The 12,413-nt window shown below is 41.8% G+C and overlaps 1 protein-coding gene and 1 non-coding gene across 4 annotated transcripts; both read right to left on the bottom strand.

Moving 5' to 3' along the window:
* Positions 1 to 1,137: 1,137 nt before the first annotated feature.
* LOC131217239 (glycine-rich RNA-binding protein 4, mitochondrial-like) lies at positions 1,138 to 8,254 on the bottom strand. Of its 3 annotated transcripts, XR_009157235.1 has the most exons (3): positions 8,134 to 8,254; positions 2,361 to 2,949; positions 1,138 to 1,667 (listed from the first exon to the last, which is right to left on the bottom strand). XR_009157235.1 is itself a non-coding variant. In XM_058212092.1 (2 exons), exon 2 carries the CDS (start codon positions 2,863 to 2,865, stop codon positions 2,473 to 2,475), a length of 393 nt encoding a protein of 130 aa, XP_058068075.1. In that variant the 5' UTR covers positions 2,866 to 2,949; positions 8,134 to 8,254; the 3' UTR covers positions 1,627 to 2,472. The 3 variants fall into 3 exon arrangements, 2 of the variants coding, with proteins under 2 accessions (XP_058068075.1, XP_058068076.1); XM_058212092.1 differs by having other exon boundaries at positions 1,627 to 2,949; XM_058212093.1 differs by having other exon boundaries at positions 1,627 to 2,949; positions 8,066 to 8,207.
* LOC131217982 (small nucleolar RNA snoR128) lies at positions 3,823 to 3,910 on the bottom strand. The gene has a single exon (XR_009157563.1). It is a non-coding gene; the product is annotated as a small nucleolar RNA snoR128 (small nucleolar RNA).
* Positions 8,255 to 12,413: the final 4,159 nt, after the last annotated feature.

The following is a 12,413-nucleotide window of genomic DNA, read 5'->3' as shown; positions in this document are numbered from 1 at the left end:
TGTAGTAACAAATTGCAAACCTTTCCCCACTGTGATGTTGAACATCTACCCCATCAGTCAGATGCACCATTTCATGGTGGGCCACGGGCTTAAAAATCAAGTCAATCCATAACTTGGGTGGGCCACACCACGTACAACAGTTGAAAGGGGTTACCCTCCCATTAAAACAATCATAATCATTTATTGGGCCCACTGAGATGTGGTTCACAAATCTAGCCCATCCATTATGTGATGAGCGGTCAGACCAAGGTTCAGCCGCATCCAAAACTCAAGTGAGCCCCAACAAATGCTTTTATATATTTTAGGCACGTCTTCACATGGTTTTAGACGGTATAGGACTGATTTTTGGGATATCACATAACCTAAAGAGACCCACCACCGAGAGAGAGAGAGAGAGAGAGAGAGAGAGAGACTAACTCAGAACTAGCCTTTCAAAAAGAAAAGGTTGGACCGGCTACAATGGGGCTAATCACATCAATGGTATGGATTGGATTCAAGTATGTGGGCAAGCGACTGTTGATACTCTGAAGTGGGGCATTTTATCATACATTTGATCAGTGCCGTCAAATTGAACAACAACGATCAGTCAGCTAGGAATGCACCAATGGGGGTGCTTGAGAAAGAGATGTTAGTGGCCGAATCAGTAAGAGGCATGTCTGAGGGAGGAGCTAGTCGTGGGACTATGTTGAGATTGAAGTTAATTCCATGCAAGATCAATCCATACACATCCACTCAATGACCTGCGCATAACATCCAGTCTGTAAGATGAGAGCAAAAAAGATTAGGCCTATCCGCACCAGCATGAACTGAAAAGCAGATATCAGCCTCTAATCCAAAACTTCTGCAGGCCTAAACAATATTTATATAATGGCCAATCCGTTTCCATTTTCCACTTCCCCGTACTTTGGGCTGAAGAATATTTATATAATGGCCAATCCATTTCCCACTGTACTGTGGCCCACTTGAGCATTGGATGGTATGACTTTGGGAGAGGACATCACTGATTACACATGGTCTTGGACAAGGGATCAAGATGGAATATTTAACCCTTTGATCAGGATTGCAAGAAAGAACTCTCCGATGGATGTTTCCACCCTTTGATCGTAGTATTCAAAGCAAAAGGAGCCAAAATAATAAAGAGGCTGAAATAATTGAATTCAGAGCATTTTATTTGTTGACTTTACAACGTACGAAGTACTCATCACACAAATAGTTGGAACGGTGGAAATGCCCCCATTAAGAGAGGTAAAGTTAATAAAAGTAAAAAAAAATAATAAAAGTCCCTACATCAAACATACAGGTGACCCGCATGATGAGTGTGATCATCAAGACCTCTCTTTAAGCACACACGCAACAAGGAACTAATTCTTATTTCCAGGGCTATGTACTATACAAAAATGATAGGTAGCCAAAAGTTAGATCTTCTCTTGCACCTATGAAAATTTTTGTTACATTCATTTCCCCTTAGGAATTCCAACTCCCGCATGAACAAATGCTGTACAACCATCATGAAAGTTGGGCCACATCCAACTCGACTCCGCCACTGATAACCTACCAAGGAGTTGTCTTGAAGGGATAATCACAACCATCAACTCAAACGGCCCTTTTTTCGCTTATTAAAGGTGAGGCCTGGGATTAGTGGAAAGTAATGGTGCATTGTCCACAACCTGAGGAAAAAAACAAATGACAGGACAAGGGACAATATCAGCTGCTGATACCCAAAAAACAATTTATTTTTTTTTAAAGATTAATTACATAAAGGACCTATTTGGAAAGAACAGCAAGAATGAGAAAGCAAGGGCACCATGCAAAGTGGGATGCCACAGAAACTCCGATCCGAAACTGCCCTAAAAGTTATAATGTTATAGTAATGGGCCAGGCCCCTGGCCATTTCATTCTTCATTCTAAGCTGTAGATACATCAAGTTGAGTTTTGATGGCACACTTATCGCGTTGATTGAACAAGGGATACGGAACAGCTATACTAGGAACCACACCATACTAGGAAGAGTCTAATCATGGGTCACCCAAACCTATTCAAAACCTACTCAGAAGTCATTTCCTTACTGTTTGGCCCGCAAAACATGGGCCCCATCAGCTAAATCTCAAGTCGTGGATGGAGGCTCAAGATTCACCCATCGATCCTCTTAATGGAAAAACATAAACTTCTTCAGCAACAGGCATTCTCATTGGAAATTGTCCGTGTTTATTGTCCCAGAGAGTTAGGAAGCTGTGCATGTCTTCGTGTCGTGGAAGGATATGCTATGTACTTCCTAGGCTTAGTTCTTGAAAAGCAAAATCTTGTTACCATAAAGGGAAAAGAGATAGCTTTCGTCCATTGCTTCGGTAGGCAGAACATACCTTGATTCTCCTTCAGAGCTCGAGAGCACTCTAATTCAGTAGAGGAAGGATCATTTTGCATCTTCGATCCTGCCTTTAGACACAAGTAATAGACATCTCCAACCATAGGGGTTTATGATTTTTGGCTGGTGGCCTCTCCTTCAATGGAGGAAAGTCGAGGGACTACCACAGGCCCCCCACGGACCTTGTCAATGGCAAAATTTATCCTTAAAGGCCGACCTAACAAAGCCTTTCCATCCATGGCATCCTTAGCACATGTAGCATTTTCAGTGTCTGAAAAATGTACAAATCCAAAGCCTCTTGATCTCCCAGAGTTTCTGTCGTACATGATCCTGACTTCGGTGACTTCTCCAAAGGAAGAGAAAGCATCCTTCAATGACTTCTCATCGACCGACCATGATAGACCTCCAACAAAGAGCCTAGAAGTGGGGGAGGAAGGGGAGGGCTGTGCACAATACGAGCGAAAAAGTAAAGATGGGCGGCCCAGGCTCCTAACAATCAGCATGGTTGACTATTGTGATCACACAGGCATGTGTATGCAGCTCCTTTTATCAATCTTTGGTCTATCCTCCACCTAAAAGACGTTGACCTGGAAATAGTAACCAAAATTACTGTTATATATTCTACAGTATGGACTGAAGGTGCAGAAATTTTAAATAATAACACAGCACAACTTGCATGAGCCCATATGATTTTGTGAATGTGTAGGTGGTATCGCAGAATGCCGATACACTTTTCCCACCAAAATTTCAGAAAAGATCAGCGGGGAAAACACAAGGGATTGTCCCACACACTATGTTTCAACTGGCAGAAATAAATCACGATAGATGTGGGCAAGGCTTGGATCATGTACATGTTGAGGCTCTATGTGAACATGCCATGTCCCAGAAGCCAAGTTGACCTTACAGTTACTGAACAATTGACTTTTAGAATATTTAAAATTCAAAGGATTTATTGGCACGCTGATGTTTTTTGGCAGAAAATAGAAGAGATGGATCATTTAAAGAATTTATTTTCGAAAAAAAAAAAACTGATTTGAAAGTTGGCAATAGGGATTTCCCGGGAGACGATGGAATGTAGTCTAATGTAAAGGATTTCAATTGAGGAAGGATGCTGCTCGTATAACCCTCAGGATCAACATCCTGTCAAGCATCTCCAAAATGGATGAATGCATATTAACCATTGTGTTCTAACATGTATAATGCCTATCTGGCTGTATGGACTTTACCCATAATCTGAAACATGGCTTTTTACCAGGTATGAAATTACAGCTAAAAAGCTGTAATCTGTTTACAGCGTAAAGCCTTTACAGGCAAATGCATGCATACAAACAGCCCCTGTAATCCCTTTATAACTTGAGGACTTTACAGCCATCCAAACAACCCCTTTGGGATTTTCTTAAGAGATACAAAAATGTAGCCAACGTTTAAGTTCTAAAGAGGATTTCAATTGAGGAAGAATGTTGCTCAGGTAACCGCTCAGGACTAACATCTCATCAAGCATCTCCAGAAAGGATAACACTTTCAATGAATCGCTGATCATCATTGCAACAATGTATCCTCAAAAATGCATAAAGGATTATCATATCAAATACTGGAAACACTAAAAAAATTCATGCAAGGCAAATAGAGACTGAAATCAAACCAGATGGAAGAGAGTGTTAAAAGGGTGTGTGTCAATTGAAGTCTAGACTGCCTCATTTTTGGGATAGTTTTTCAAATGTAACAACAACAAAAAAAAAAACACTTGAGAACAAACACACAGATGTCTATTGCATCATCATCATCACTACCATAATCTAAGCCCTGTCACATTTAACTGAGGCCAGCTACATGAATCCTGATATGCCATTCCACTCTATCAAGGGCTGTCAAATCAAAATGGAACATGTATATATTGCATATGATATAAATACCCAACAAACAAAGAATATCAAAGGGGAAAATGGCTAAAACAAAAACACAAAAAGGGAGACATAAAATTTCTATCTTTCAATGTGCTTTGCATTTTGAAAAGAAAATGGACTTTTTTTTTTTGTAATAGGGGGAAAGGAAAAAAAGCAGCAGGTTTTATGTTGAATCTCATCATCTTCAACGCAACCATTATCCAAGGCACTAAAGAGCTCTTGGTGGTAGGCAAGAAGTATTGATTAGATCAAACCACAACAGCCTCACGAAAACTTAATCCTCAATTGAATCATGCAAAGTTCAGCCAGTTAGACAATTGATAATATTGCCTGTGGTTGACCTGTTCAAGTAACATTGAAGTCAAGAATCTCAAAAGTAAATTATCTTCAATACAACGTCTGATCACTCCAATCCCAACAGTTAACTAACCCCATCCTTTTGATTTTGAGGATTTAAGCCCATCTTTCAATACATGCATGATATGGGGCATTTAATTGACACAGCTTATGCCGAATGGGGCAACTATAGACACCCCCACCCATGAACAAGCTATCGATCATCTAACCTAGTTGAAATATACCAAGAGAGTCCTGACTCTTTTACCCAATTATCAACCAAAAGTCCCTAGGACCCATAGAAACCTAAGCCATATGCTCATTGTAAAATGCGGCCTCTTTGGGAGCATGGATTCGGAACCCCCAGGATTGGAAACCCCCTAGATTTAAAATCCTCCCAGTGTGTTTGGCACCCTGGAGTGTGAATCAACATTAATCCAAAAGTACCTATGCATGGTATATTTACAGGCGTTTGAATTTAATTACTAAATCAACTTTAATATCCCTAATTAGTGAGATATGTAATTTTTGACACAATGGTTGTGATAAGCCCACTGAATTATATGCTTTGCCCGAAAATGATAAAATTCCAAGTCTCAGAGGGGCCACAGGCACAAGATCATGTCTGAGTGACTAACCAACGATTTTTAACCGTTGATTTACATGGACAATGTTTGGACAGTGTTGATCATCATTAGTGGGACATGTGCCCAATAGAATGATAGTGTATAGTGACACACATGTTACACCTGCAACTATTGAAATGATTTTAGGTATAATCCAAGCTCTTGCCTTGGATTGCAAAACCCCCTCAGAGAGGATTTGAAACCCCAGTTACTTTATGCTGCCAAACAACCAGGTGATTTGGAACCCCCTCAAATCCCCTCCAATCCAAGGTGTCAAACAACCTCTATGGGAGTGTTTGGACGGTGGGAATAGATAGGAGTAGGTGAGAGTGGCTTTGTGAAACCTATGAATTTTAGCTAGGGCCTATTTGGGATTGACGTTAGACGTGGGTTTGCAGGGTCGTCTTGGAAGCAGCGTCGGCCTACTTTGGGTTTCGTGTGGCTAGTGGTCGGTGCTAGGTGGACCCCACCATAATACATGTGTTTTATCTATGCCGTCCATCCATTTTGAAATATAATTTTAGGGCTTGATCCCAAAAATGAGGTAGATACAAATCTCAGGTGGACCACACCATGGGAAAACAATAGTGATTGAATTACACCATTAAAAACCTCCAAAGGCCAACTGTGTGGTCCATTTGAGATTTGAATCAAACTCATTTTTGGACTCATACCATAAGGGGGTGTTTGGACGGTGGGAATAGATGGCATTAGGTGGGATGGGTTTAAAAAAATATAATGATGGGCTTTGTTAGGGAATTGTCTTACAATGCCATGGGTTTTGTAAGTCCATGGGATCATGTGTCATGGTGTTTGGATGGCATGGGATGGAAGGGTTTCAACAACTCCTAGTCAGTGCTTTGTGGGCCCCACCATGATGTATGTGTTTCATCCATGCCGTCCACCCATTCTTCCATGTCATTTTATGGTATGAGCCCAAAAATGAGTTTGATCCAAATCTCAAGTGGACCGCACAGTTGGCCTTAGGAGATTTTTAATAGTGTAATTCAATCAGTACTGTTTTCCCATGGTGTGGTCCACCTGAGATTTGTATCTACCTCATTTTTTGGATCAAGCCCTAAAATTATATTTTAAAATGGATGGACAGCATAGATAAAACACATATTATGGTGGGGCCCACCTAGCACCAACCACTAGCCACAGGAAACCCAAAATAGGTCAGCGCTGCTTCCAAGAAGACCCTGCAAACCCACTTCCAACGTCAACCCCAAACAGGCCCAAGCTAAAATCCATGGATTTCACGAAGCCACTCCCACATACTCCCATCTATTCCCACCGTCCAAACACCCCCTAAAATGACATGGAAAAATGGGTGGACAACATGGATGAAACACATACATCATGGTGGGGCCCACAGAGCACCAACTGGGAGTTATTGAAACCCTTCCATCCCATGTCATCCAAACACCATGGCACAGGATCACATGGAATTACAAAACCCATGGCATTGTAAGACAATTCCCTAACAAAGTCCATCATTACATTTTTTTTAAACTCATCTCATCTAATGTCATCTATTCCCACCGTCCAAACACCCCCTAAGATTCTTGTCTGTGAAGTGACAGTTTTGGGCTTTCAACTGCAGACCTGAAATCTAAAAAGCACATGTGATTCTTTTTCACTAGACCTCTACATCTTACAAGCATATATGTTGCTTTTTCATTGGACCACTTATGGGGCTACTAGGGATTGGCATCCAAAAACCTAAGCTAGAGAGGTCTAGGACTTGGCCTTGCCAAGGATTGGACCCCACACCCATTTTATTTTTCTGAAGTTTCCAATTATTATTATTTTTTTTGAAATCTGAGTTTATGTTGAGCAAAACTCTCAACTTCCACACCCATAAACTCAAGTTTCAAAAATTGGGTTTCTTATAAATTCGATTCCTGCAGCTTCGATGCCCCTGCATTACCATTTTTGCACCGACCCACCCATTCGGTGGGCTTATGTTGAGCATGGGCTACTGGCGATTTCTTTTCTAACCATTTATTTTCATTATAAGAGGGTAGCCCATCTTATGAGTGGATTGGCCTAATCCATGGACTTGAGCATGACCACAGCCAGTCTGAAGTAAGAATGGTCCGGATCTCACACAAGTATGCAACATTGGCAAGTTTGGCATGACAGCATGTGTGCAGCAGTTCATCTCTTCAATCTCACCGCACGTGAATCACCTCTATCAAACAACCCCTATCACTACTCAGAAAACACAGTCCACATAGAAAATCCACAGCAGCAGCAATGGCAATATCAAAGCAGTGAAACAAGAGCCATGCTGATGCATTTCGCGGATGCCCTCACAGCATGCTTGCAAGATCCGGGCCGTTCATCACGTGTGGGCCATGGCGAACACGATCACCACCAAAAATCAACCCGGTCCACTCTCCAAATGAGTGGACCGACACCATTTCTGGACCAACGCCATGACAGGGCCCACCCACGGATGTCACACGCTTGTGGCACGAATCAAATCTTCAACCTCTCCTTCTCGCCAAACAAACGAGTGGAGAACAGGAAAAAAGAAGAAGAAATCCAAAGAAAGAGGACTCGGAAAATAGACAAATCGTCAAAGGCGATAACTGCCATTTACGACGAGCGAACCTTGTCTAATAAATCAAATCGTCATCGTCCTCCATCAAGGAAATCAGATATATATATATATATATATATATATATATATATATATATATATATATATATATATATATATAAGAAGAAGAAATCCTCGTTCTATCAATAAAAACAGCTAAAATGAAATAGAGAAGCTGCCAAACGCGTAGCTGCTGAAATTTGATCCTTAGAAATTGGAATTTCACGTTATATCAAAATGAAATAGCTAAAATCGTATGTGCTGAAATGTGATTTGAAGAATATGGAATTTCACCTCAAGCTGCTTCCCCTTCTTCACAGATAAACCCTACTAAAGGGAGGCGCTGCTTCGAAAACCCTAGCCCTAAGCCGTTACTTATAGCTGGATCTTTCCCAAATGCCCTTATCCTTCCCACGTATTTACGGACGCTGCAATACAGTTGTACATAATACTGGGCCATCGGCTCGAGGATGTCGGATTATACTCGGGTTTTTTTTCAAATGGTGGGGCCATATCTCAGCGATTCAGACCATTGGTCTGTTTTGGATCGCCGTCGATGGACCACTCCCCAAAAATATCCTTGATGTAATAATCCCATACTTCTGATTTGTGGAATGGAAAGAGACGGTCAAGAAGTATTTAACTGGAAAAAGGCGGTGTATAGGTGGCCAGGATATGCTACTGTGGGAGATTTTTAATGGATGGTTCATCAACTGACGGATCCTACGGACGAACGGCCTGGATCAATGAAGCATTGTTCACTATACACTCTTGCAGAGCGGATTACGTGATACCCTTACTCATCTACGAGCGTGCGGCCCTTACGGTGGGGACATCCATGCCGTACATCCGTTTTTTCAGATATTTTATGACATTAGCTAAAAAATAAAGTAGATCCGTTTATCGGGTGGAGCAGACCATGAGAGCCAATGGTTATCGAACGCTCTACTATTAAAAACTTCTTAGGTACAACTTAATATTCTCCTAGTGTTTATTTTTGTTGATGAGGTCACGTAAGCCTTGATGAGGGAAAGTCACTCGGCTTGATCCAAAACTTATGTGGCCCATTAATGGTCAATCACCATTGTATGCCATGATCTACTTGATGATTGGTTATCCTTCATTTTTTGGATAATGACTTACAATGATTTGGAAAAAAAAAAACAAAAACAAACAAATTAATGTACTACATAGATATAGAATACATACATTAAGCCCATCAGGAGAGGCCTAGGTCTCACCTAATCCACATCCCTGTTGAGCCATTCCATATATGGACACGGTAACACGTTAGTTGGTGTTTTTCTCACCACCTTGCCGACCTTGATATACTTGTTGAATATTTGTACAGTCTAATTAGCTTTTGTACTTCTTTTAGAGTATAGTGTCATAAACAAAGCAGGTCCAAATGAACTACGTCCCATTAAAAAAAAATTCCTAAGCCCCACTAAAATATTTATTAAATACTTAAGAGAAAATATAAATATCAACTTAATCCAGAACTTTTGTAGTCTCCAAAGAGTTTTTAACAGTGGACAGTCAATCTCTGTCATATGGTCTACTTGAGATTGGCATCTACTTCATTTTTTAAGACCATGTTTTAATACAACATATACATCAAGGTAAGTCTCATAGTCAAGGAAACGAACGCTAATTTTGTGACCCAGGTGATACTTAATGCCTATATGCTTACCATTAAGCTACATGCTTGTTGGTGTGGGCAGGGGCACTATGAGGCCACCATATGGTTTTTAATCACGCCTTTCGTTCATTTTTTTCAAAATTTGTAGGGCATCATATAGTAACTGACATAGATATAATGATAAGTGGATCACACCATAGGAAGTAGTGGTTGATCCTCCGCTGGAACTGCTGTGCTTAGTGTGTGACACGTTGGATTTTTTTTAATAGTTGGGATTCGAAAAAAAAAAAGGACTGCGCCCTAACTAATAACTATAAAACTTATAATCAGTAGTTACTGTATGATGTGTCAATCATGTAATTGTAGTAAGTGAAATCTTTTTTCCAAAATGACACCCACCGTTGAAACATTGCATATTCGTGAAGTCAAATGGGAATGGAAAATACAAATTTAATTTTGATCCAAAACTTTTCTGCTTCTAAGAAGTTTTTAATGTTAGGCCTTCTTATTGTGTTGTCCACTTAAGCCTTGGATGTACTTCATTTTTGAGTTCATATTCTAAAATAATATAAAAAATGGATGAATGGTGTGAATAAAACTCACACATCACATTGGGCTCACAGAGACCCTGCCTTGACCGATTCTGTCGCGGAGGGCGCAGTACCCAGTCAACTTCCAAGAAAGGGAGCCCGTCCGACCATGATTTGTTGGGACATTCATTCGGTCCATCATTTGTGCCAGCACTGAACTGAAAAATCAAGCCAAATCATACCTCAAGTGGGCCATGGTACGTAAAACAGTGGGAATGGGACTCGACGCGGATTGGCTACTCCCTCTGACACCAGCCAATGGCTGATGGTCGGTGCTCCGTGGGACCCACCATGATGTACGTGTTTCATCCATGCCGTCCATCTATTTTTACGGATCATTTTACAGTATGAGACCAAAAATTAGGTATATCCCAATCTTAAGTGGACCACATTACATGAAACACTGTTGAATGAGCGTCGACCATTAAAAAACATTTTGTGGCCATAAAAGTTTCGGATCAAGATGATTTTTGTTTTTTCCCTTCATCTGGGCCTGTATGACCTAATCAAAATATTAGATGTCAAATAAACAGTACAGTGGGCCTTAGGAGGATTTTAATGATGGATATCCAACCACTATTGTTTTCATGTGGTGTGGTCCACCTGAGATTTATATACCTCTCATTTTGAAATCAAGCCATAAAATGATCTGTAAAAATGGATGAACGGAATGGATGAAACACATACATCATGGTGGGTCCCACAGAGCACCGACCACCAGCCCCGAGGTTGGTGTCAGGGGGAGTAGCCAATCCGTTTCCAAAGGGGCCAACCGTTCATATGGCAAGTCCCTCAGCATGGTGTGGCCTTCCTACTTTTCCCTGCGACGTGGGTAACTTACACTTTGGATCAGCCTTTTTTTTTTTGCCCGCGTCCTGCCATGAGCTGGTGCCAAGGATGGATGGAGTGGATGCCACACAGCCATCGCGGTGGACCTCATATGGCCTTTTGTTTTGCAAGTTTCCTACAACAGCGTCCTTGACGGAGGATGCCCAATAGGATGTCAACGGGCTGGGCCTGGGTAGGTCTTGCCCGGATTTTGAATTGTCTCGGGCCGAGTCTGGGTTGGTCTTGGTTTGGACTTTGAATTGTTTCGGGCCGGACTTATTCAAAATTCTGATTTTCCAGGCCCGAGCTGTAGGGAGGTGAGTCAGGTGACGCCCCCCATGAAACTTCTTGGGCTGTCAATCACAAATAGAGTTGGGCATTGAGTCCAGTTAGACCAAGTTAGGGCTGACTCGACTCGATTCGGTTTTGAAATAGGTCTAACCTGAACTCAATCCGAGTTCGGTCTGACCTGTATTGATCCGGAGTGAGTCCGATCCGATCAGAAGTACCGAATCGAGTCGAGTTGGCACCGAGTCGAATTGAGAGATGAGGGAGGGAGGGAGTGGAGAGGAGAGAGAGGAGGAGGAGGAGGAAGAGGGTGATGGTGGTGGGTTGCTGAGCTTAGAAGAGGAGGAGGAAGAGGGTGATGGTGGTGGGTTGCTGAGCTTAGAAGAGGAGGAGTAGAGCTGGGCATGTCTGACTCGATCCGGTGGATCCGGCCCAATTCGAACCAAACCGACGGCCACGATATTCATTCAACATTGTTTCCTGTAATGTTGTCCACTTGAGATTAGGATTACCTCATCTTTTTGTTTAATACCATAAAATGATTTAGAAAAATAGATGGACGGCATGGATGAAATAAATACATCATGGTGGGGTCCACAGAGCACTGACCACCAGCCATCGGCTGGTGGCAGGGGGCATAACCGATCAGTCCTCTCAGGCAGCGCATGGCTCGTGGTGCATTGAGCACCGAACTTGCCAGACTACCATAAATAGGGTAATGGTTCAATGCAATCAAGCTCATGGGAACTTTCCACGAGGTCTAGCTGTGTGGGCCCCACCGTGATGCATGTCTAACATCAACACCATGCATTTGATGGGTCCCCTTCAATTTATGTGATATCCCAAAAATCAGCCGTATATGGAACTCAGGTGGACCATACCATCTAAAATCATGTGAAGACATTCCTAAAATATATAAAAGCACTTGGTGGGGCCCACATAAAAATTGGATGCATCTGAAACTTGGTATGACTCGTCATTCAAGTGGGACACACATAATGGATAGTCTGGATTTGTGAACCACACTCGGTGGGCCCAAAAAATGATTATAAATGTTTCAATAGAGGGCAACCCGTAACCTCACTTAACTTTTGAACGAGAAGTGGACTGGCGGGTGTACCGTGCTTGTATATTGATGTCAGTAACTTATGTGGGTCCCATCAAGAGGTATGTGTTATATCCAAATTGTCCATCCATTTGGTGGGCTCGTCTTAAGGCCTTAGCCG

This window comes from Magnolia sinica, chromosome 10, assembly GCF_029962835.1.
Source record: "Magnolia sinica isolate HGM2019 chromosome 10, MsV1, whole genome shotgun sequence".
NCBI classification, from domain to species: domain Eukaryota; kingdom Viridiplantae; phylum Streptophyta; class Magnoliopsida; order Magnoliales; family Magnoliaceae; genus Magnolia; species Magnolia sinica.
This window is presented reverse-complemented; position numbering and strand designations above follow the sequence as displayed.